This window comes from Ylistrum balloti, unplaced genomic scaffold (genome assembly GCF_031769215.1).
Source record: "Ylistrum balloti isolate Yb309-2 unplaced genomic scaffold, AGI_CSIRO_Ybal_v1 Utg370772, whole genome shotgun sequence".
In the NCBI taxonomy this organism is placed as follows: domain Eukaryota; kingdom Metazoa; phylum Mollusca; class Bivalvia; order Pectinida; family Pectinidae; genus Ylistrum; species Ylistrum balloti.
The window spans coordinates 529,793-556,180 of NW_026782452.1; the positions used below are offsets into that span (position 1 = coordinate 529,793).

A 26,388-nucleotide genomic window follows, 5' to 3' on the forward strand; every position below is an offset into this window, starting at 1 on the left:
TTTTTGGGGTTTTCTCTTTTTTTTTTACTGTACATTTCAGAGATTTAAACACTGGATGGATACAGCATCTGAAAAGAGAGTAAAATGTAATTATAGAAAATGTTTTCACTCATTTCAATATTCAATCAACAATACTAACAATTATTTCTGGGACCAAAGTTTTTTCAATACATTTTCATGAACAGTTCTTATGCAAAAAATTTAAGTATCGCTTCTTTCTATTAACATTGAAAATGCAAATATCTGATAAGAAACATAATTACCCTTGAAAAAACTGTTTGCATAAATCTCGAAAAAGATTTAAAATCAACCAACATGTTCCGGAAGGCAAGTAGTGATTAAAATCTTTCTTAATCTTATTCCTTAATCATCCTCCACACAGGAAAGTATGCTTTCCATACATTGGAGAATGAAACCGCACAAACCTTAACTAAATATATCTTTAAACAACAGACTTATCATATGAATATCATATCATATCCATCCAGTAGGTTTCATTGAACTCACCACTCTGATCCTGCGTCCCATGGCGGTGGCAGGTAGGTTCTTCCTGAACTTTGCTCTCACAGATCCGCTGTTACCATGTGGGCGTGTGATCTTTCCCCACACTACACGGATACGACTAGCATTTTCGTGGCCAGGACAAGCAGTCTTCCTGTAAAGAAATTATTATGGTACATTAAGTCTGGAAAATAACAAGTGAATTTTATTTACATTTATTTGATTTCTTTTCTTTAAATCAATAACATCTCCCCTCACAAATTAAAGTATCAAAACATATCTTTGAATATAGGACTCTCTTTATGAATGTGTCCAGGTTGTAAACAGGTTTACCTTTATAAATTTCATTTAACTGTCACTAAATGTGAATTAACTTGCTTGCATAATTTGCAGAATATGTTATCTGGTTTCTCGTCTTAGTCACAGAATCAAGGAGTGTGACTGAAAATTTTGTAAAAAAAAAAAAAAAAATAAGAATCAAGTGATCAAATAATATGGTAGCTGATAAATGCAGAATTCTCAACTGCATCATGGTATTTTTTTACTTTTGACTTCAGATTACAAGATAAAATCTGGGAATATCTATTCATCTTACAAGCAATTAGTAAAGGATCAATTTTCCTCTTGCTATTTTTTAGACACATCATCTTCCATACTTTTAAATATTGTGTTGTCTTCCATCTAATTTCAAATTTCAAAAAAAAATCTCAATAATGTAGGCTACTTAGCTCAACTCTGAAATCTTAGTGTTGCCCTATCTCTCCAACAACTATGCTAATATAATAAGTTTGAGTTTTACCAGTTTATTCCCAAGTCAAAATATTTTTCTTCATTTGAAGTATGTCAGTGACATTGTCATATTTTTTCTCTCATTTTAATTCCAACTTACTCGTATATATTTTTCATTTCTAAACTTCAGGGCTCAACATGATTACCACAATGAGTGTACATCATCTATAAAGTTGCTTCTCCATTTGTAGTATAAATTTCCAAGTTTAAGTTGCCTACCCTATGTGTATAATATTTCTGGATCACCACTTCAAAAATTATCAAACATTGTTAACGAGCATTTATCACATGCTGTTTTAACAAAAGCATATAAAACGAACACTCATAATTCTATTATTTTGCAGAAAAGTATGATCAATCTGATCAAATAAAAGTAACCAATGTATCTTAAAAAGCATTACCAGCAGTGAGTGCCTGCGATATCAATTATACGTTACCAACTATAGCCTAGTAAACAATGAAAATTTGACATTTAACTTATACCTAGCACGATACTCTGTAAAACTCCATGTTGAAGTCATTGTGATCTGTTTGAATAGTTTTATCACTAATATCAGACCAAGTTTACAAGCAGATACTTTTTGTTGATCTGATTTAAGAAAAAGTCATGCATATATATGCAACCAACCTCTTTGCCTTGTATACATATGCACATCGCTTTCCGAGATAAAAATGGGTTTCTGCGAGCTTGGTTACACCTTCTATCTTCAATAATGCAGTGTTTTCATGCTGGTTTCTCAAACCACGCTTGAAGCCAGTGAACACAGCTTTACAGTACAGTCTAAAATAAAACGACAAAATTCAACTGATATCATCTGTATTGCATAATTTAAGAACAGAAATTAACATAACCACTGTTAAGCACAGAGTGGGGTGCATTTTGGTAGGACTTCTATTTTTTATGCTTTATCCAAAATTGTCCAACATGCCCTGGAAAATATTAAATCTAACAGATATTTGACCTTATATAGGTTTATTCCAAATGAATTTGCCTTTTTTAAAGCATCCAGCCTTAAATAAAAATTAGGTGATCTAGGGAACAACAGGAAACCTTTCTTTATTTTGCTGAAGACAAAAGAAATCTTGATGTTGGACCAAAATCAAAATGATTCACTTAAAAATTTCTTGTGAACATGAAGAAAAACACAACAAAGATATGAATTTAAATCTTCCTTTTCATAGTTCAGAAGGTTGGGCACAACATTTGAGGGACAGTCACTGCTCAATCAATTAGTTACTAAAATGTAGGGTTATTTAGAAACAGAAAGAAATAGGGTTGTTTAAACATTTGCAACAGAAAAGGGCATTTTTTAACATGACCTTTATTGATAGCCAATGAATCATTTTCAATAAGCTGGACAACCTAATTATAAAAATATGACACCCTTTTATGCTACAAACATTTGATAGAAATTCACTTGTTTCTTTTCTATTCCAAATGATTATGCATTAGAGTGACTTATGAATTAATGAAAAGAGTAACTTTCATTAGCAATAGGTAACTAATTAGACAAGTCCATACGCCAAACATTTGTTTTGGTCTTATTACGTTATGCCACATCTCAGCAGGAACTTGATAAACGTGTCATCCACTGTCATAACCTGGTAATGACATTTAAATTCCTACATCACAGTAGATAAATTGATCATCTCCTTTGAGAGACCTGTCAACACCCTAGCAGCAAGTGATGGAAATACCAACCTTCCAGACTTCTTCTGTGGGTTTGCCGTTTGGTTGGCCTCTGCCATTATGAGCAGATCTGCAAAAAAAGGATTATCAGTTAAATCTTTAACTTCTAGTAAAATTACGAAGAAAAGTGATGTCAAGATTTTAAAAGTGTCTCGTTCTTGGTGTACGAAATTGCAACTTATGTTATTATGAAGAGCATTCATGACACAATTTTAATACAATTGAATTTGATCTAGTTGGCACCATCGTTAGTAGCAAATTATTTTCAAAGTGGTATAGAGTGTTTGTGTTTTATCTATGAAAACAACGTCTACAAAAAGAAGACACGAATGTCAACATGAGACGGGTTTGCACTCCAATCCATCCAATATCGTTACTAATAAAGTTCATCAATGATGACAAATGTGTGTTGTGTATACTTCTGATATCATAGATGGCTAAAAACTGGAACTAGTATACAGGTACTTTCGCATGACGTTGTAAACAAAAATTTATTTAGGTTCGTATAATGGTATCAGCACCTTGTAATCGTGATGGCCGAAAAAAGGAAGCGGAAATGTGCTCTGCCCGGAACTTCCGTTTCACATGCGCATGTGTCATGGCAACAATAAACAATATGGAGGCCAGGCAGTAAATCGAGAAACACTGTGAATATTGATTTATAAACAAGTAAGTCAGATTATTGAGACACAATACGTTCTTCTATCGTATTACTTCCATATCAGATTCAATTTTTTTTCCGTAAAAGGGCACCACAGAAAAGAAATGACTTCAGTTCAAAGAGAATATGTTCTATCAAACCAGTTTTGTTTTTCTGTCCTGAGCCAAAATTCATTCTTTGTTTATGTGATATTTACATTATTCTTAATTATGCTAGATGACGCACATATAAAAAAAATGCTCCGTATGGTAACGTAGTTCCTGACAAAAACGCATAATATCAGTCAGGAAAGAGCTTACACGCCACAATGACATTTACTGTTGAGAGTGTCAAGACAATAAAATACCAATAAATATTGGTTAATTGTGTAGTGCTTTAAGAAATGATGAAAAAATGAGATGCTACAGCGGGTGATTTAATCTTGTAATTATTGTGACATTGGTGTTTTGTTTGCTTGTGTATATGTTAATATATGTTATGAAGTCATGATATTGGTCAGCATACTTTCAGTATGAGGTATAAAGAAATTTTAAATTCAGCAAAAATGCTGCCGTAGTATTTTTGATCAACATTATCTTCAGGTTAAGTAAAAAGCACCTATGTTACATGCCTTTCACTTCTGGATGTTCCATGCCTTCCACTTACGGAAGAATTTCAGATGGATCTTGTCCTGGATGTGAAAAAATGTGGTCTTGTATATGTTACTAGTTTAGAACTCAGCACCTTTGGTGCCTGAAGAGCTTTGCTCTAGTCTTGATATAGCTATTCAATTCTGGTAGAGACATTGGTATAAATAGTGACCTCAGTTCCATAATAATTAAGTATCAGAGGTCATTATTTATTTCAATACCTCCATTAGGATTCGAAACCTGGTCCCCTGGCTTACTAGTCTGACACTCGACTGTTAAGCAAATTGTCCTCGAACCAAGCAGTATTTTGAGGCTAGCATTTTATCATGGTTACAATTACAAGTAAATAACTAAAATACATAGGGCATATGTATTCCAATAATGGCAGAACACTCCAGTCATGCTTTACAGGTTTTTACGCACCCATGTGCAGCTTCTGTGATTTCAGTATTTATAAATAATCAGGTTAGAGGAGGGGAGTGGTTTTCCCATTAATTTCGGATAGAGACTTTTTGTCCTGTCTTAAAAGAATTTTGTTTCAAGTAAACTGCAAATTTTGGAAATCACATGCACATGTACAAACATATTTTATGATTCATAATAATATCAATATGGAATGTACCCTTTTATTGGTCAAGAAAGTCCAAAGAAAATGCCTCAAAGAATTGATGATATAGATAAATATTTTCTGAACTGAAGTACATCCTTGATAAATGAATGTACAGTTTAGATTCCTATACAGTTTTGAAGTATTTGTGTTACAGGTTTGCACACTTGAAGAGTGATGGGGAAAGGAGAGGAAGGTCTGCACATTGTGTTTTGATACCTTGTCTGCTCATTAACCCAGAAAACGTTTTAAATCTTTAGCGCACTGTGTATTAATCTGTTAATTACACCAAGGTAGTCTGTATCATTTTGGAAAAAAATATCAATATCAAAATTAATGTTTAAATCAAGCTTCAGAGATTCTTTTTTTTTTTCGTTAGCCATGGAGGAAATTTCATATTGGTGCAATGAAGTTACCAAAAAGTAAGCTAAAAACAAGTGATTTAGATTTAATAATATAGAAGATGAATTGGGTTTGAGTCAAAATATTTCACTTCAAAACCACAGACGGTCACACATACACAAATACATTATACATTCATTTTTCAAAAGCAGAATACATATATTTCAAACCTTAGAGCTAAACATTATTTGGACTTCTCTGAACAGTGGTGTTGACATTATCTCACAAATCTTACTGATATTTCACAATTAGACAACTGAAAATAAGAAAAAGTCTCAGGAACACAAAATGACATTACAAGGCGATATAGCTTTGCACACAATTTTGAAAATTATGTATACCATGTAGAAAATCCAATATATGATTTATAGGTATTTTAAGTCCATAAGCAAACAGAAGAAATTTAATTTAGGGCTCATCAACATAGTTATGTGTTATCAACAGCTAAAGCTAAGTACCATATATCAGAAATAGTTTAACAGGTGAAGTTTTGAATCAATGCAAGGTGCAGTCTTCATTAATTTAGTGTGTGTGTGTTTATTTATACATGTGTATATACTAAAAACAAGTTTGTAGCAGTGCATGGTAATATTAATGGTGTGGTCCCCGAACGACTACTGTATATTAACTAAGAATTTGTTTGAAGGTGTGAAACATAAAATATAATTAACACTAAAGTTATCAGATTTGCAGACTTCGTTGTTTTGCTGACATGGTTTTCTATTTTCACTAAATCTAAATCTCACAGATTATTAAGGTTATGGTGACACTGTGTTCAGCCTCCAGTTTGTAGTTTTGTTAAACTGTAGTGTGATATTATAAACTTTTAATTTATCTGTTCTAATGATGATGTAGAAATAAATGCAATCAGACCTCATTATCGCGAACTTGTATAACTGGAAGACCCCGTTTACTTCAAAGCATTTCGTCGGTCCCTGTCAAACTTCACACAAAACATTCACGTCAAGTTCACAATAACGAGATTCGATTTTAATATGTTAAAAGATACAAAGTATGATGTCATTACATTAAAAAGAAAATAACTTAATGTGATATTGACAACATTTAGCATCAGGTCTCCATGTTTTAACAATAACGATACTGGTATAGTGAGTTAAACTGGGGAAAAATATTGTGTTACCAGGAAATGATACTGCATACTCCTTGCCAATGTCTTTAAAAAACTATAGATATAGAATGTTAGATGAGTTTTTATTTCATATGAAATTTTATGAAACAAATCTCATTTTACGACATTTTCAATTCATGATGTGTCATTGTTCATATTATGATATCACAATTAATTTGTGACTGACTCAGCCAATGAAAAATGCTCCAGGGTATATCATGCTAGTGACATATATAGTATGCAAAAATTATACTTGGGGTAAATTCACTGGGCATCACCCAGATTATGTGATAAAGAAACATATTATGACTTGAATTACAATAATTTGATATATTGTATCAGGAAAAATAAATAGCCACATAATTCTAAAAAAGCAATATGTATCAGATAAAAATAAAATACCAGAGTGATGGTCCTTTCTTTATTATGAAATTTGATACGATGTGATGTTTTCTCATAATAATTGTAATATATATTATGTAGTTTGAACTTTAACAAATCAAACCTCATGAGTCATCAGGGATGCATCTGGTGTCACCATTGCATTCATTGGATAACACACTGGTCTTTCACATTGGAGACCAAAGTTTGATTTCCCAATCATTTGGGGAAAGATGTACAGGTAGGATAATTTGTCAGTTTCCCAGAGGAATTCCTGTCTCCTCCCACAATAAGAATCCTCATACACTTTTATGTGAGCTGACAGAAGTGACAAGTGGAAGTTGATAAACTTAATGTTTCATAATTTAATTGTTAAACGAAAAAAAAAAAGATTGAAAGTCTATACCACACTTATGGGTTTAACAATGGATCCAAAATCAATACAAGGTATTGGATGTTCTTTGTTCCAGGTGTCATGATGTTGGAGGGCACATCAGCCATCCATGTGGCCACCATCCTGGAGGATTGTGTGGACCAGCTCTCTGTCCTGGGACGCATCATGCCCGCTGCTTATGAGGGCAAGTTTGATGCTGTAGAGGTAAGTTATGCCAACATTAATTAAGAAAGTTAGGTCAAGCCCACTACTTTTGAGGGCAAGTTGGATGCATGTCAGAGTAAAATGCCTATTATTTGCAAAGCAAGTTTGATGCAGTAGATAATAGTAATGACCACTGTTTATGAGGGCAGATTTTATTCAGTAGATGTAAGTACCAGGTAATGCCCACCAATTTTGAGGGCAAATTTGATACAGTAGATGATAGTAAAGCCTACCACTTACATGGGCAAATTTGATGCAGTAGATGATAGTAGTGCCCACCACTTATGAGGGCAAATTTGATGTAAGCAATTTTAGTTTGTACCCATGACAAATATGTGGTTATTTTTATGTTTAAAGTGCAAAGTGATTACACAGTTGAATTATTTTGTTTGTCATTTGTGTTTTTGTAGCTTGTTCAAAATGAACTCAACCAGCTAGTGATGGGGCAGAAGGAACTGGAACTTAAATATCAGACAATCCTCTCAAAAAAACTGGACCTCCGAAACACAACTAAAAATGCTGCTAAACTCAGTGAAGTGGAGCAAGAAGTTATGGATGCTGGACGTGACTTAAGAAACAGTACACATGTTTTTGGGCGAAGTTTACGTCAGAATCCGCTTACTAGTGATAACACAGCAAAAATCCAAGCTGATAGGTAAGATCTACACCGGGTATATTTTATCATGATTTATTTTTGCAATTCTGAACATTTGAATTCAATAACTACAACTATAGTGTAGCTGCATCAAGCTAGATATACATGCTTTTTATGTTGGAATTAAGAAATCTTTATGTGTCCCAGTTGTCAGTGCTTGGTTTGTCTTGTATATTGTTTGTATGTCACTAAATTGTTTATCACTTTGTGAATAGTCAAAGTCATTTTGAGGTAGGGTCACATTAATTGTAGTTCCTGGTGGCTACCTAACTGAACAACATACAGGAGGCCCATCACATGACATTTAGAGCAATAAGAGTAAAATGTCTTGTCAAAGGACACAACGACATCAACACAGATTGATCTGTTTCTCAGCTTCATGAGATAAACAAAACATCACTGGTAGAGAGTGTCAAAACTGATATCTCGTACCTTCAATTGATTTAACATTGGCCAACGTTCTTATCAGCAGAGCTGTCATCACCCCTTGCTGTCCTTCTATCTAACTGCCTTTATAGCATCACTGACAACTCATTGAAGGGCAAAACCGCCATTATTTGACGTCTGCTGTATTTAATTATAAGACATGTATATATTCATTTTAAAGGCCAGTGACCTGATTACTGGTACTTGTTTCCTGTACAACCATACTTGTCTATCATGACGTATTTTATAATCTTTTGTTTGTCAGAAATGTCAGTGATATTACGGTATTTATCAAAAAGCTTTTATTTTCAGAGGATTTTTGGAGGGAGTGATGAGTGATACGCTGTCAGAATTGATCCAGAACTGTAGCTTTCAGGCGCTCATGGAAGCAGTCCGGCTACAAAAGGAAAGAAAAGCTAGATTACAGGATACAATCCTCAAGTTAGTAGCCATACAGAGACAATCCTAAAGTACACGCTACATATTATCAGGTTTTTAGAAGCTGGGTGATATGAAATATAATTATAATGATAATTCAATCAGTTAAGAAAAAAGAATGTAGGAAAGAGGCTCCACCAAAATTTTCGTTTGGATTTTGAAGTTAGAAATAAAAATTGAAAGTTTCGTTTATTAATCAGGTTGGGAAGATTAAAAAATATGAAAAATATAATATAGGAATTTAATGAATATAATTATTTACAAATTGTTTTCAGAAAACTCCCCCAGAAAAATTAATTGTAAAATTATTTTTCGCAGTAATGTTACAATTTTTACAATGAAATTGATAAATTCCTATTATTTCACTGGCAAAACTACATCTGTACATTTCACTGGTAAAAATTAGTTTCATTGAGAGTGACCAAGTTTAGGGTGGACATATTCATTAAGGTATTGTATATTTTCTGCAATAAGCTCAGAAAATTAGCACATAAACTCAAAGTCAAGGGCTGGGTTTATTGCAGGACAACACTATAACATTTGTTGGTGAAACTGCAATATATATATATATATATATATAGGTTTATGATCAAATATTATGTTTGTGTTCACATATACAAATCTTATAGGGTTGATATCCGTACTAGTCTAAATCTGAACATTCAAACAAAATTTATTTACTTTATTTTGTTGATTTGTAGAGAAGAAAATGGACGTAAACGGGTCAAGCTTCTCAACAAACAACTACAAGACATTAAGAAGGAGAAGGAAGTCGAACTTCAACAGAGGAACAACATGATCGCTCACTACAAAGATCAGCTGCAGGAAATGAAGGCCAAGACAAACATGGAGGGAAAATACACTAAAAAGTCGGCCGAAGTTGCTGTTGCACAGACTCAGAAACGATGTCAGCTGTCAGAGCGGGAGCTGCAGACAGAGATAGAGGTAAAGAGCTGACTCACTGTTATTGTTGTCATAATATTAATAACATTTCCATGTTTTTTTTTCTAAAATATTATTGTAGTAATTGTACATCGGATGAAACTAATCTTTTTAAGATGTTTTCTGTTAAATTAAGAATAGTAAGTGCTTGTACATTATTTTATGCATTTAACATTATTTTTCAGCAACTGAAACACAAGATTGATGAGGAGAACCGATGTAACATTGAAATTGAGTCCTACCTTAAGACCCACCAAGAGGTAATATCCCTCCCCCACACTCCTCCTACCTTAAGACCCACCAAGAGGTAATATCCCTTCCCCTCCCTCCTCCTACCTTAAGACCCACCAAGAGGTAATATCCCTCCCCCACACTCCTCCTACCTAAAGACCCACCAAGAGGTAATATCCCTTCCCCTCCCTCCTCCTACCCAAAGACCCACCAAGAGGTAATATCCCTTCCCCTCCCTCCTCCTACCTAAAGACCCTAAAAGAGGTAATATCCCTCCCCCACACTCCTCCTACCTAAAGACCCACCAAGAGGTAATATCCCTTCCCCTCCCTCCTCCTACCTAAAGACCCACCAAGAGGTAATATCTCTCCCCCCACTTTAAGACCCACCAAGAGGTAATATCCCTCCCCCACACTCCTCCTACCTAAAGACCCACCAAGAGGTAATATCCCTTCCCCTCCCTCCTCCTACCCAAAGACCCACCAAGAGGTAATATCCCTTCCCCTCCCTCCTCCTACCTAAAGACCCACCAAGAGGTAATATCCCTTCCCCTCCCTCCTTCTACCTAAAGACCCACCAAGAGGTAATATCTCTCCCCCACACTCCTCCTACCTAAAGACCCACCAAGAAGTAATATCCCTTCCCCTCCCTCCTCCTACCTAAAGACCCACCAAGAGGTAATATCTCTCCCCCCACTTTAAGTCCCACCTAGAGGTAATATCTCTCCCCCCACTTTAAGTCCCACCTAGAGGTAATATCTCTCCCCCCACTTTAAGTCCCACCTAGAGGTAATATGATAATATCTCTTTCCTACACACACACAAATTTAAAATTGTAACAATTTTGGTTTATTTTATGTAAATTTCTCACATTGTAACACAAATTGTTTGTTGACAGATTTCTCGCATTGTAACACATACCGTTTGTTTCTTATATCTCACATTGTATAAAAATTGTATGTGAGTAGCAACAGTTGGATCAATGGAACTGATAACATACATGTAAATATATAAAGGTTACTTTATAACATGTATATATATTGCACTTATCGAGCTTGGAATAATTACGTCATAATACTATATTTTCTATCTATTTATAGAATAGGGTGTCTGCTTTTTGTTTACTTTAGGTGTAGAAGAATTGAGTTAGTTGCACTGAAGAAGTCAGGTGATAGGCAAAAGAAGTCAACAGTAACTGAATTGATTTAGAAATCTTTCCTGATGCTGTTGTGGTTTTGATACTATGTTTGATATCTCCAAAAATTGTATACTTTATGTTTTTCTTGCTTTGTGGTAGGAATTGGAGAAAAAGGTTGAATACTGGCTGACCAAGTATGACAAAGATGTAGAGGCCAAACAACATGAGCTGGATGTCCTCAAGGCCAGTAAGGCTAAGGATCTTGACCGCCTCCAGGAACTGACCAAACAGTATAAGGAATATGAACAAGTAGTAGTTGAAGATCGTATTGAGAAGGAGAAAGCACGCCGAAAGGCAGACCAGGAGGCCATTGAGCTTAAGGCTGCCATCAGGGTAAGATTTAGTCAAATCTTATTGACAGCTCTCTCATCAAATGACCAACAAATAAATCACACCAGGTGGTGGTGGGGATGGGGGTGACTGGTCTTATTGCAAACCAATGAGGTAGATTCTGTCGGGAATTCTACAAAACAGTAACAGATATGGGTGGGCTTATTACCAGGCATGGGTGTATTGATGGATAAATATCGCCAGTATATATACTTATCATTTGACTATAACTAACACTGTACACAATATGTGAAAAATGAAAATTGTAGTGGTGCTTAGTTCTTAGCAGATTTGTTGGCAACATAAGTCTGCTTTAATTAAGAGTGCAGTAAATTTCATAAGGCGAGAACTATTTATCAATTTTATTTTTAATTGAAAGAAAGAACTTAGAAGAGACACAAAGAAAAAAAAAAAGTTATTGCCTTTTGTGAAGCCCACAAGCTTATGAATCTGTAGCTTTACAGAAAACCCAGCTCCGCTAGTAACAGGAGATGGAAGAATCTTTACTACTAAACAGAACATTTTTACATTAATCCTGTACATAAAAACAAAAGATTTCAATAATAATTTTATGTTATCAAAAAAAAACAACAAATGTAAATAGACTTCTAATTTACTTGTTAAATGACTGCGATCATCAGATGGTCCGTTTTACAACTTGTGATTGTGTTACAGGTACAAGCCTGGTGGAGGGGTGTCATGGTCCGCAAAGGGTTCGGACCTTACAGTAAGAAGAAGAAGGGAAAGAAAGGCAAAAAAGGAAAGAAAGGCAAAAAGAAGAAGTAAAATGTGCGTTATCATTGTCAGCTGGACTGTCGCATTCTTCTTTAAGTGTGAATACAAACCTCTGTGATCTAGAAATGACTGAAAAATATATTTATCTGACCTTCAATAAAAATTACTCGGACAATAAAATCATGTGATGACAGTTTTTATTCATTTTGGCTTTCAAAATACAACTTTGGATTTTTTCTACATTTCTATGTGGATAATTTGTTAGTATATATATGTACCAATATATATTTATTATGTAAATATATCTCACTAGAACACAAATTATAAAGTAACCTTGTATTTGATGTCTTTGTTGATTAAATGTTCTGTTACAATTTACATATTGTTTGTTTGTTTACTGAAGTAAGCAAAATATTTCTGTTACCAATTTTGTCAAAACTGAATTTTGGTTGTACACTTTTAACATAGAAAAGGTTCTGAATGAAAACAGTATAGACACTAAATGTCGCATACAGAAATTTGATTTTAAATTTATAAAAAAAAAAGATATAAAAAATGAATACAAAATATTTTGGAAGGCAGATGTATATCGGTGTAGTAACAAATATTTAAGAATTTTTAAATCGATCTTTTGATAAGACCAGCAGCCAACACATAACTTCCAATTACTCAAAGTGGGCTTATTACAGGACAAGGAAATGGCATTGGTTTACAATTTTGGCAAACAGCAATATGTATGGGTGTGAAAGGGTTTATTGGAATCTGACAGGAGCAGGATTTCTTGCAAGGTCATAGACAGGTCAAAGTACTTCAACAAAATTGATGTCCTCTTCTACAACTTTCACAAAAAATGTCCCATGGTGACATATCAAATTTAATTACAATACAGTTCTGACATTAGAAATTTAAGAAAAAAAAAAAAAAAAATTAAAAAAAAACTTTTCATTTTCAATTAGTAAGCTAAATATAATCTCGAGTATACCCGTCAACTTATCATAATTATCATTCCTAACTGTAACATAGTATAACATATCTTTTTCTACGGCAGTTTTCTTAATGAACAACATTTTGAAATCATGCAGAACTGTAGTTTGCAAGAAAATGTTTATTTATCCATTAAGGGGGAAAATTAATGAGGCTCATTGCTTTATTAAGGCCAACTACTGTAGGTACTGCAACAGAAGTGTAGACATTATCAGGAAAAAATAGTTTCGAATTTTCACAGTGTATGGAAAGTTGGTTGGACTGAATTGTTTTTTGTTTAAAGTAACAGTGATACTGGTGCTTTACCTTTAAATGTGAAAAGAAAAGCAAGTATTTTCATAAGAAAGCTTAATTTCATAGTTTGAGTCAGATGGACCCAAAATGATTTTAAACGTAACATTTTGCGGAAACAAATTGTCTATTGATGGTTGGTTGACAGGTTTTACAACTGCTTCCACTGATGTTTTTATGGTGTTCAGACGACAGGGGCCAATCTGTCCTTTATCCCCGTCTTTGGTGGCCCGTCGTGGGCCCATTCTTTAAACTCCATATATCTCTGTCACTCTCTACATCCTTGGAACATGTCATGGCAAAATTGAAAGTTTCATGTGTGAAATTTTGTGGACTAGACGAAAAGATTAGTTTGATCCTTCAAACTTCGAGGTCACATACGATACGTTGTAATGACTTTCATATAAGGTAGTGGTGTTAAATGATAATGGCACAACAGGTGTTTTACAACAGTTTGAAAGTGATGAGATATAAGTATGATCGATTTCAGCCATTTCAGTAATTGTAAGCACTACTGGATCTCATTAGATCACCAATCAGTTTTACTGCCACAGAAGTGGAATAAATATTAGAAAGTAGAGTGTTTGAAACAGGATTCAATGTAACTGTAACTTTCTTGAACTTGCACTAGACTGTAATATGTTTTGCTCACAAAGTACAATGAAAGAATATTATTATCTCTAGTTAAATTCATTTTATATGTGGTTCATTAAGTCTGTGTTACATGCATGACTGAATGTGTTATATTTGTGTTGAATAATTGTTATGCATTCTGTAAGTGAAACCTTTAGTCCTGTTGAATTGGGAATAAATAAATGAATAATTGTCAAACAGGTACAATATTGAACTTCACTTAAATTTTTCTATTAAATTGACACTTTTTCCGAATTGGGTACATGTTCAAAGGGGAGACAACTTGTGACAACTTGCGTCTTTTGTGTAATATCTATGCAATAAAATCGATTTAAATTCAAGGGAAGACAATTCAGGTATACATCTTTAACGAAGTGAAACTGGCAATGTTTATTCCATTTGTCTTATAAATAAGTATTGCAATATTCTTAATATGTATTTTTATTTGTGGAAAATATCAATTTTATGAAAATGTTTGCATCAAAATAATTTAATCCTCTATGAAACAAATATTTCAAGTGACATTTTTTACGTTATTACCTAATGACTTAAAAATGATGACGTCAGTTTAACAAAATAGCCGATATTCAGTGATTATCAAAAAGAGTCCATCATAAACGTAAAAATTATTGCAAAATGCGATTAAATTAAAGGGATTTAATGTAATTATTTTTTATTTTGTCGATTCATAACACCAAAAACGGAATGTATTCTCGGTTTATTTAAAGTACTTGTTTTGATGTTGTGCCAAATTACATAAAAAAAAAACTCATCTTGCCGTTAAAAAGAAAAGAAAAATTACTTTTCTACTATTGGTATTAAATTTGGCCGATGTTATTGCCAGCTTCTTAATTCAACCTGTGATAAGAACCTGCTTTTCAGTCCAACTTTTGTATATTGTCTTTATGTCCAATCATAAAAATGACATGTAGCATCATATGTCAGTCAACCTAGGTGAGGTCAATCATGCTTTTTCACTTTCAGTCTTGCACAAAGGTTTTTCATATCATTTCTTTAAAAGAATCTGGAGGAAATCTACTCACAGGGACCCGAGAATTTAGAATGAAATAGACTGTGACTACTGACTCGCTGCTCTCAGTCATGTCTTTAGTCAAGAGCAGGAAAGACATGTGGCTCTTTATTAGTTTACACCAATCAAACATCAATTTTAGCGATGACACAAAACACATATCATACAGACAACAAAATATAGAGATGAGCGTTCTAAAGACAGAATGTATGGTCAGAGTTGTAATCCTCACAAATTATTGATGTTCAGATGGAAAGTGCAGATTTTCGCTTGAAATGTAGTCTGAAGTGGGTTCAAAGTCCCTAGTTCTGTTTATCAAAAATGGAACTGGGAACCAGATGATAGTTTTGTTGAACAAAAACTCATATGTTGGCAAAACGAAAAGTCCAACATGCATGATCTTATCTTCATCCAGCACAGGAATCGAACCCACAACCTTTCAAACAAAAATTAAGACTACTACAGCCTAAGCAACATAAGAAATATTTGATGCAGATAGGATCATGTCCATTGGACCTGTGGATTTGTAAACATATATTGTATTAAATACTTCATACAACTCCCCATCTCTTCACTTGTGGAAGAATTCAAGACAGGCAAGGCAAGACTCATCATGACCTTGAAGGACTCCAAAGATGATAAGGTGTGATTAGCCAGCATGGAAGTACGAACTGGCAGGAAATGGTCAGCATCAAGAGCAGTTGACGGGACTGGAAGTAGACTGATACACAAAGACATTGATGGAACAATAGCAGTAGGAAGACAAGGTATAGGAACAACTAAGAGCACCTTTTGGAAAAAGGCTGATGCGGAAGAAAGGCATGGTCCTAAAGGAAATTAGAAATGGTGAGGAAGAACCAAGGCAGGCCAAAGCAGTTGCATTGGGAGCTCAAGGAGCGTGGACAATATGGGATACAGAACCGCATGCACTTTCCTGGTCAGAAATCTGGAAGTACCCGCAATTCCAACTGCAATTCCTCCTCCGGTCTGTGTATGACGTGCTACCAACACCAGCAAATCTCCACTTGATTGCCGCCTGTGTGGACAGAGAGGAACATTACAGCACATTCTTACCTCTTGTCAGGTGGCCTTAGCACAGGGAAGATATACATGGCGCCACAACCAAGTCTTAAGGGAGCAGGCAGATATTATGGAAAGGGAAAAAAAGAATAAGGCCACCCAACCAAGGTCCAGACATACACAGATTATGTTTGTGAAGGAAGGTGAGACACCAACATCCGCATCACTGCAGAGAACTTCCAGAATTCTTTGTCAGGCAGGAGACTGGAAGCTGGCAGTAGAACTTAATCAGAGACTTACCTTTCCGGACATTGTACCAACCAACCTTCGGCCGGATATGGTTCTTTGGTTGTCAACGACAAGAATGGTCATTATCATAGAACTAACAGTTCCATGGGTGGAAAGGTGCAGTGAAGCACTTGAACGGAAGAGAGGAAAGTACGAAGCATTGCTGATGGAGTGCAGGGAGAAAGGGTGGCAGACTTGCAGCTTTCCGGTCGAGGTGGGATGCAGGGGCTTCCCGCACAGTCTGTGTGGAGAATGCTAGCTGAATTGGGAGTGTCAGGCAGGACCAAGAGATCAGCGGTGCAGAGGATGGCCAAGGAAACAGAGAGATCTTCATGCTGGGTGTGGATGAAGAAAGACTCAAGTAGCTGGACACCCTCCACCAACGCGCAGTGACTGATCATCACTGTGGACCCCCCCATCCTGAGAGTGTACTGAGCTAGGGGTCAAAACACACAGTCAGGGATGACCTCGACTGAGACGTCGGCGGTGAAGCAGTAGAAACATCTTAGCTGTATTAAGGTAACTACATGGTTTGGGGGATCAGAGGTACCTTCTGCTAATAACACAATTAGTGTCATTACATATATTTACAGTTAGCCTGACTGGCTACCATCAACCCAGTGTTAATTTGGATTGTATTCACAGCAGAGTAGATACAGTGTGTACCAAGGGACAATAATGACGTCATTTTAGCGCCATTCTGACCAATGTTACGTCGATCTTTTCACATCGCCTCAGATAACACACAATAATATCTTCACGTTATTCATCTGATTACTATTTTCAAAGAGCTTTTCCAGCATGTAAACATACTGCGATCAATATATGAAAAATGATACCCAGTTAAAATATTCTGACCCCTTAAAATTATTTCTCGTTAGCTATGCTTTGTCAAAAAATTGTCATCAAATACATGAATTAAATTCATATGTTCATATTATAAAAAATATTTAAAAAAAAAAAGATCTGTGAAACACTATCATTTTTTCTAAAAAAAAAACACGCACTCAGATCAGTTAATTTCGCATACCTGAAATGATCGACACGTGTATCGAACATGTGACTGACCAGCCGTTTCTGATGACGTCAACTTACAGTTACGCAGAAATACATGTATTACATAAAATTATCATATGAATGGAAATGACATTGTGGTAACAGAAAAAAAATCAAAATGAAATAATGGTGGAAAATGGTTTATAATCGGTGTTGATGTGTGCACGTTTTCTAAAGGGCAAGATTCAATTTTTTATTTTTGGTTGCCTTTTCTTAAATAAACCATATTTCTTGGCAAATGTCTTTCTTATAACATTTACTATTTAAATAAAATTAATTTTTCATTGATCAGTCCACAATTCGCTAGTTGATTAAAATCAGAAATGAGTCATCAAAAATGATCATGTAAAAAAAAAAAAAAAAACACACACACACACAAAACACTTTTCCAACAAACACTGGCATCCAAAGAGGGATTGATTGGTTTTTTAATTGTATCTGGAGTATGTTTAACACGTAATTTGAATGTGTATTAAGAAAAAAATACACCATTTTGCCAATGAAATATTAACACAATATTTAATGGTGAATTGTTTTAATCACTGTTTCTTATTCTTCTCGGAAGCGTCACATGTTACAGCAACTATCCTGGAGCAAGTCAACGCAGATCAATAGTAAAAATTAGCCGGTCCAAAATAAATAACGGTCCGAAACCTATGTCCAGACTAAACTACAAATCAGTATGATGCATTCAATTCTGTAAAACATATTTTCTCCTCCAACGTAGTCTTAGAGGAAAACATCGTGAAATAATTAATTTATTCATATATTCTAATGATTTTAGTCATAAAACCATTAAATAAATAAGCATATAAATAAATAGATAAATAGAAAAAATCATGATGATTCTTTTCAATTTCATAAAATGAACCCTCTCTAATCTGGCCGGTATTCAATATCGGATTTAATTGTGTGCCGAAAAGTTCAAAGTCATACCGTGATGCTCTGTCCACGTGCCCAAGACATATGCCTTAGCAAGGCAACGTATGCTGTCCACGTGCCCGGAAATCACGTTTCCTCACTGACCCAAATTCGCCGACAAATTATGCGCAAACACTATGCGCAGATGAAATGTTGTTTTAGACGACATGGCGGCTAAGCCTACAGAGCTTATATATGTCTAACATTGGAGTACACCTTACAGGGTTTGAGAGACGAGAGGACGTTTGAACATCAACAGACATTCAAGTAAGTTTCGTCTGTTCTTTCATTTCTAACATGCTTGTGGTGTTATTATTATAAGACGTTTCGTCCATTTATTTAGGGGTTTGTTAGTCACGAAGTTTTATTCAATGTATCGGTAGGATACTATTACGTAATAGTTATGAATAAAAACAAATTAAATTTAGTCTTTAGCTCATTATTGCAACAACTTTAGCATTATATCATTTAGGTCTAGATATCCGAGAGCAGCATTCATTGTGCACCTTTCGCCGTCAGTCGTCATTTAGACCGTCTCGCAATCACTGCTCGAGAAATGCGACAAATAATGCGTTTTAAATCAAATTGATATTTCATTGACAAAGGTAATATATTGAATCGACACCAAATTCCCAATGGTCAATGATAACGAGAGTAATTATAATAAAACTGACATGATCACTCATGGAATCCGGGAAGCCTGTAAACGTTTCACGTGTCGTCAGTTCACGTGTGCAGTACATGTGTACCTGAACTTTTTATACATAACGTAGTGTTTAGATTCTATTGGGCATGTCTGAATCGATGCTGGCTCAGAAATCTGAAGCCTGGATGCAAAAATTATTATAATACGAGCCTTTTGTACGTGTATGCAAAGTTGATTATGGATCTGTTACCACATATTAAAAATTACTTAAAAGAAAAAAAGCTTTTTAAAAGCAGGTTCTGTATATTTCACTGCATTATGTTGTGGCGCAACTGATGGAGTTGGTACACAGCATCAAGTGACATCAACTATGATAAATCAACATGATTTTAAAGCCAAAAATATGCTATTGTAATAGAGGTTATAATTTCTATCCCTGGACCTCTGCCTTACAAGTCTGACACTCAATAGATCGAGCTAAAGAGAAGTTCTCTCTATCTGAGTGGTATGTTGGTGCTAGTTTTTACCAGGGTTACATATTGCACCTGCGGGAAATCACTCATCCTCAAGTTTCCAGGTTGTTCCTTGGCAACAGTCGAGGAAAATTTGTCATTTGCATGATTAGGAACACTAGATTCAGAAAAAAAGTATGATTTCATGCCACATATTGAGTGCTATGAAGACTTTCAAATAACTTTGTTTAAAAACATATAGAGTTAGTATAGTTCTACCATAGTGACACATATTATGTTGGAAAATCATGAGCTGATATGAGCTTTGCAGATATATACCCCTTGCCTTTCTTGATTTCCCAACTAACAAAACATTCAGGTCTTAAGTTCCGATAGTAGAGAAAGAAATTCTACTAACTGTTTCCTGTTTGCATTCATCAATATTTAAACTTTTTGGATAAATGTGGAAATTACCTTTTTTATTTATTAATACATAGACCTGTTTCACGAAGATTATACTTTTGTCTTGTCCTACTTATTTCTTCACTAAGGTTGTGTGAAATGGTACTTTTTTTTTCTGTTGGGAATAACTAGTCAGGGTTTTCCATAATTTTGTTAGTAGTAGGCTGTGTAGTGAAAGTAGGAGACTGGCCTGCCGTGTACGTGTAGTCGTGTTCGGAACATTATTACGGAACTAGATTGGTGTAGGCGGCCAAATGATCAAAGTAGCCGGTCAAATTGATCGGCTCCTGGCTCTTATTGAAAACCCTGACTAGTGACATTGTTCGGTGCAAAGTGTCTGCACATTTGTTTCTCTGTCTTGTTCTTGGGTTGCAGTCGACTTCGCCTTATGGTAACATAAGTCGAGGTTGTAAATATTGGTAAACAGGAATTTTTCAGGATGTTATTAGTTAAACCCCTTACTACCGATGAAGGGAAGGTGTGAACGTTTCAAGTACTGTAGTACTGAACAAAGTATTGATAGTATTGTACTGAAGTACTTCACAAATCGAATTCCTTAAATTTATGCAACAAGCTCTCTGATTGGCAGAGCCAAGTCTAGATCGATTGTGGGTGGAGCCAGGTGAAAAAATACTGTGCAGACATCGGCATTTTACAAACACTTGACTGTCGCGAGAGGTTAATTGGAAGAGTCCAAGTCACAGGTGGCTTCAGATCAGACCTAATTGGGTTGTCCCATTTTTTTCATTCTACACCCAATGATACCTTGCTTTTCCATCGATGGTACAACGAGAAAACGAAAGTTACTCAGTACTAAACTAATTTACGTACAAAATATATATCAACAGGTTAGATCACTGGGACCGGAGAATTCATAACATCTTAACAGTGAATATAGTCATATAGTCATTCTGTACTAGTTTTATTTATATATTTATTTTTTTGAAAGGGGGGGGGGGGGAGGGGAGGGGGGGAGGTTGGCTCAAAATATTTCGGTTTAAGCCCAAGCTCTATTATATGTAACAAAGAATTACGAATTACCTGGGACCTCCTGATATATGCCGATAATTCATACTGCATTAAAAAATAAAGGAATTCTGTGGTCCCATATATTTTTTATTTTATTTTTTATCTTTCCATCGAAAATTATACATATCCGCAACATGTGAAAAAACTTTGAAGTTGGTTGGGCGGAATATCTAGAGCATTTACTACTGCAAGTTCCAGAAATTCTGACACAAGTCGGGTATTTGCCCGAAGCCTCTGTCTCATGACATTGAATACATATTCAGTTACGTTGTATTCCGGGGAATAAGGTGGCTGAAAAACCAGGGACACGCCATATTCTTTCAGCATATTTCTTAAAATGCGCTCTCCCTGTCTATGGTGATGGAATCCACAATTATCCATCACAACCACATCGCCTTGTACAAAAACAGGATTCCCCATATCGTTCGTATCGGACATAATTTCGTCGAAGAAAATTTTGCATACTGTTGCCGTCATCGGACATTTTTCCAGCGATTACTTAGTAATTGTTATGTAACTGATAGTGTACAATAACTCCGCCTACCGGAACAAATTGGGTGTCAGATCAACTATTCAGGTTGTCTAAACTCCGCCCCCGACCAATCACAGAGGTTGTTGTATACTTGACTCGATTATTTGAATACTTCAATACAATAGTATCAATACTTTGTTCAATACTATAGTAAGTGTGTCGTTCACACCTTCCCTTCATCGGTAATAAACTATATTATAGCTTTCTTTGTATCAGTGACTAATTTTTCATTCATAAATTTTCTTTATTTGTTTGAAATTTCAATTGCAGATCTGTGGCAGATAGCAAATTTGCTTTACTTATTCTCCTGAAGAAAAAATAATCCTCTAAATATGGAGTGGCATATTATGAACGTAGATGGGATAAACAGCCTGTCCAGTAACCTCGGAATGGTGGAGGACGGGGTGTATATTCCCTCCAGTAACAGCCAAGGTAATTATAGTAATCACTAAGTATGTATTGTATCTAAGATCTCCTTCCTCCTAATGTTATTCCTAGTATTGTTCCAGTATACATAGATATATAACAAAGGTAGAGACATTCTATGATATTAAAGAGAAGTATTAAACTATGTTTTCAAATTTGAATGGCAGTGATTTTTGGGACTCTGATATATAAGTCCTGGATTCATGCTTTTCATGTGTATATAGCTTTGAAAACACCTTGTATCAGTTAGTCCAACTGGCCATGAATTCCGCATTCAAACACGGGAAAAGAAATAGATTTTTATTGCTGAGAATTATTGTTTGAAAATAATCTTATCGAATGTGAAATACAATTTAAATTGAGATAAATTTTCATTTGGCATTAAGTTTGTTATATTAGCCTACCATCATTAGAGGATAGTGGGCTGACCAAATTGCCCTCTGTCAGTGGTTAGTATCTGGCATCTTGCATCAGTCTGTCCTAAACAGTTCTTGTTGTCACTATTTTTTGAGAAGTACCAGATCCACAAATTTCATATATAGGTTCCTCTTGTTCCCTATATGTTAACATTGATTGTTGGACTTATCTGAAAAATAATTTTTAAGATAAAAGTGACCATCTTTGATTCTGACAGTAATTTGTTTTTATTAGAGGCGGGGTGGTTGGAGGGGGAGGATACTGGAATCAGATTGTTTGTTTGTCCTTCTGTTCGTAGATGCAAGATGTACCGGCTACTCCTCCTAAATTACTGAATTGATTTCAATGATCCTATACTTTGCATATGTGCGTAAATTATATGTTGAGCTACCTTCCCTTTTTCGAAAAGTTATGCCCCAGGTAGACACAGCTCGTCAAAAGGTTTTGTTTGGTGTTTGTTAAACATGAGTCACTCACAGCCACTGCAGCTTTTTATCAGAGCTATGAATTTGTCTCTATGTTTGGTGTTTGTTAAACATGAGTCACTCACAGCCACTGCGGCTGTTAATTTGTTGGAGCGTTTTATCAGAGCTATGAATTTGTCTCTATGTTTGGTGTTTGTTAAACATGAGTCACTCACAGCCACTGCAGCTGTTAATTTGTTGGAGCTTTTTATCAGAGCTATGAATTTGTCTCTATGTTTGGTGTTTGTTAAACATGAGTCACTCACAGCCACTGCAGCTGTTAATTTATGAATTTGTCTCTATGTTTGGTGTTTGTTAAACATGAGTCACTCACAGCCACTGCAGCTGTTAATTTGTTGGAGCTTTTTATCAGAGCTATGAATTTGTCTCTATGTTTGGTGTTTGTTAAACATGAGTCACTCACAGCCACTGCGTCTGTTAATTTATGAATTTGTCTCTATGTTTGGTGTTTGTTAAACATGAGTCACTCACAGCCACTGCAGCTTTTTATCAGAGCTATGAATTTGTCTCTATGTTTGGTGTTTGTTAAACATGAGTCACTCACAGCCACTGCGTCTGTTAATTTATGAATTTGTCTCTATGTTTGGTGTTTGTTAAACATGAGTCACTCACAGCCACTGCGTCTGTTAATTTATGAATTTGTCTCTATGTTTGGTGTTTGTTAAACATGAGTCACTCACAGCCACTGCAGCTGTTAATTTGTTGGAGCTTTTTATCAGAGCTATGAATTTGTCTCTATGTTTGGTGTTTGTTAAACATGAGTCACTCACAGCCACTGCAGCTGTTAATTTATGAATTTGTCTCTATGTTTGGTGTTTGTTAAACACTGCAGCTTTTTATCAGAGCTATGAATTTGTCTCTATGTTTGGTGTTTGTAAACACTCACAGCCACTGCAGCTGTTAATTTGCTTTTTATCAGAGCTATGAAGCTTTTTATCAGAGCTATGAATTTGTCTCTATGTTTGGTGTTTGTTAAACATGAGTCACTCACAGCCACTGCGTCTGTTAATTTATGAATTTGTCTCTATGTTTGGTGTTTGTTAAACATGAGTCACTCACAGCCACTGCAGCTGTTAATTTGTTGGAGCTTTTTATCAGAGCTATGAATTTGTCTCTATGTTTGGTGTTTGTTAAACATGAGTCACTCACAGCCACTGCGTCTGTTAATTTATGAATTTGTCTCTATGTTTGGTGTTTGTTAAACATGAGTCACTCACAGCCACTGCAGCTGTTAATTTGTTGGAGCTTTTTATCAGAGCTATGAATTTGTCTCTATGTTTGGTGTTTGTTAAACATGAGTCACTCACAGCCACTGCGTCTGTTAATTTATGAATTTGTCTCTATGTTTGGTGTTTGTTAAACATGAGTCACTCACAGCCACTCACAGCCATTTGCTATGTTTGGTGCTGTTAATTTGTTCACAGCCACTGAGCTGTTAATTTATGAATTTGTCTCTATGTTTGGTGTTTGTTAAACATGAGTCACTCACAGCCACTGCAGCTGTTAATTTGTTGGAGCTTTTTATCAGAGCTATGAATTTGTCTCTATGTTTGGTGTTTGTTAAACATGAGTCACTCACAGCCACTGCAGCTTTTTATCAGAGCTATGAATTTGTCTCTATGTTTGGTGTTTGTTAAACATGAGTCACTCACAGCCACTGCGGCTGTTAATTTGTTGGAGCTTTTTATCAGAGCTATGAATTTGTCTCTATGTTTGGTGTTTGTTAAACATGAGTCACTCACAGCCACTGCGGCTGTTAATTTGTTGGAGCTTTTTATCAGAGCTATGAATTTGTCTCTATGTTTGGTGTTTGTTTGTTCACAGCCAACTGTTAATTTATGAATTTGTCTCTATGTTTGGTGTTTGTTAAACATGAGTCACTCACAGCCACTGCAGCTGTTAATTTGTTGGAGCTTTTTATCAGAGCTATGAATTTGTCTCTATGTTTGGTGTTTGTTAAACATGAGTCACTCACAGCCACTGCAGCTGTTAATTTGTTGGAGCTTTTTATCAGAGCTATGAATTTGTCTCTATGTTTGGTGTTTGTTAAACATGAGTCACTCACAGCCACTGCAGCTGTTAATTTGTTGGAGCTTTTTATCAGAGCTATGAATTTGTCTCTATGTTTGGGGTTTGTTAAACATGAGTCAATGACAGCCACTGCAGCTTTTTATCAGAGCTATGAATTTGTCTCTCATTCAGCTAGGATGGAAAGATGTCATATGTTATGTAACATATCTATTGTACATGCTTGAAAAACTAGACTGAAAGTTCTTGGATGTTTGAATTAAATGTTTGTGCCATAACCCAATGAAGCAAAATGATGTAAAATAATATGCAATTATCGCTCGCACTAGAGCCAAACATGGACAAGTGAACTGATCAGGTGATAAAATTCCAGATCTCTTACCTAAGTCTGTGTCCCTCACTGTGACCGCATCTTTTTGTAATGATCATTGTGGAAGGTCAAATGTCTTCAAAATGTCCCAAATGAGCTTATCTATAGGAATGGCAGGATTCATTTCTGTCCCAATTTTATGTGAAGCATCATTTGTTTGGCTGACCATTAAAGGACACAGGGATGGGGCCAAACAGGGAAATGGAGTGTTGTGTGCTTTGAAATTCAGGATTCCATTTCCTGTAGTTTGTATGAAGCAGTTTTAGCTTGCACTTGTTGTAACATTATATTAAGAGAATATTGTGTTGTTTATTTCTCACATATTGATTTTTACTTTTTTTTTTTTTTTGATGGAGACCAATCTTGACAATTTGATGATCCAAACTACAATATCTTGTCACTCGGTCATAATTTGTACATTTCAAAATTGAGCTCATTTTTATTTGTAGTAATAAACTGTATTTTGATTTTGGTACTACTGCATTGTTAAGTTGCCTGAGACCTAGGAGGCCATTGGCTTCTTGTTGTTATTATAAACTGATGGATTAAAGGGTCAAGAATGGCTGAAGCCATATTAAGCCCTTTGGCCAAAAGTGAAAATGGAAAAAATTTAAATAGTTAAATGTCCCGTAAAATAACAGAAAAAGAAAGAAAACTTTCAAATATTTAAATAAATCCAAACTAAATGACATGAAGAAAAGAAATAAAAGTAAATATACCAGATTTTTCAGGTCTAATGGATCAGTTAGTTCGCTTTTGAGTGTACATATATTTGGACCCTGATGTAAATTTAGTTGGACCCTTCATGCCTGTGGTCAGGTATCTGCATGTGATCATTTTTTTACTGCAGCAATCCTTGAAGAAAATTTGGAGTTCCTTATGAGAGATAACATGGACAAGACCTACAGAAGACTGCTGTTTAATAACAAATTCCCAGAAAAGGTATGTATTTATCATTTCTGTACATATCATTCCTC

At 35.3% G+C, this 26,388-nt stretch overlaps 4 protein-coding genes across 4 annotated transcripts in view; 3 read left to right on the forward strand and 1 right to left on the reverse strand.

Annotated features, from left to right (window-relative positions):
• Positions 1–3,046, reverse strand: LOC132558219 (large ribosomal subunit protein eL33-like). Its single transcript, XM_060222762.1, is given in 5 exon segments — positions 1–68; positions 508–528; positions 531–655; positions 1,919–2,071; positions 2,993–3,046. Coding segments are annotated over 5 exon segments (378 nt in total). The 5' UTR covers positions 3,040–3,046; the 3' UTR covers positions 1–36.
• Positions 3,047–3,592: 546 nt separating this feature from the next.
• On the forward strand, positions 3,593–12,614 carry LOC132558222 (dynein regulatory complex protein 9-like). The gene is made up of 8 exons (XM_060222764.1): positions 3,593–3,649; positions 7,260–7,387; positions 7,798–8,042; positions 8,781–8,909; positions 9,608–9,851; positions 10,034–10,108; positions 11,376–11,609; positions 12,282–12,614. The coding sequence occupies exons 2-8, from the start codon at positions 7,265–7,267 to the stop codon at positions 12,390–12,392; spliced, it is 1,161 nt and encodes a 386-aa protein (XP_060078747.1). The 5' UTR covers positions 3,593–3,649; positions 7,260–7,264; the 3' UTR covers positions 12,393–12,614.
• A 3,815-nt stretch (positions 12,615–16,429) lies between these two features.
• On the forward strand, positions 16,430–16,846 carry LOC132558232 (uncharacterized). Its single transcript, XM_060222774.1, has one exon. It carries the CDS (start codon positions 16,430–16,432, stop codon positions 16,844–16,846), a length of 417 nt encoding a protein of 138 aa, XP_060078757.1.
• Positions 16,847–18,742: 1,896 nt separating this feature from the next.
• LOC132558224 (protein timeless-like) overlaps positions 18,743–26,388 on the forward strand; it is a 38,568-nt gene continuing 30,922 nt past the window's right edge. The window contains exons 1-3 of the mRNA XM_060222766.1: positions 18,743–18,831; positions 21,956–22,117; positions 26,262–26,353. Of these exons, the coding sequence (XP_060078749.1) occupies positions 22,018–22,117; positions 26,262–26,353 (192 nt within the window). The 5' untranslated portion in view covers positions 18,743–18,831; positions 21,956–22,017. The remainder of the gene's footprint in view (positions 18,832–21,955; positions 22,118–26,261; positions 26,354–26,388) is intronic.

Excerpts from the sequence above, each read along its gene's own strand:
- LOC132558222 (XM_060222764.1), top strand. The coding sequence starts at position 7,265 with ATGATGTTGGAGGGCACATCAGCCATCCATGTGGCCACCATCCTGGAG. Across the intron at positions 7,388-7,797 it reads GCAAGTTTGATGCTGTAGAG|CTTGTTCAAAATGAACTCAA; the intron begins GTAAGTTATGCC and ends GTGTTTTTGTAG. Across the intron at positions 8,043-8,780 it reads GCAAAAATCCAAGCTGATAG|AGGATTTTTGGAGGGAGTGA; the intron begins GTAAGATCTACA and ends TTTTATTTTCAG.
- LOC132558232 (XM_060222774.1), top strand. The coding sequence starts at position 16,430 with ATGGAAAGGGAAAAAAAGAATAAGGCCACCCAACCAAGGTCCAGACAT.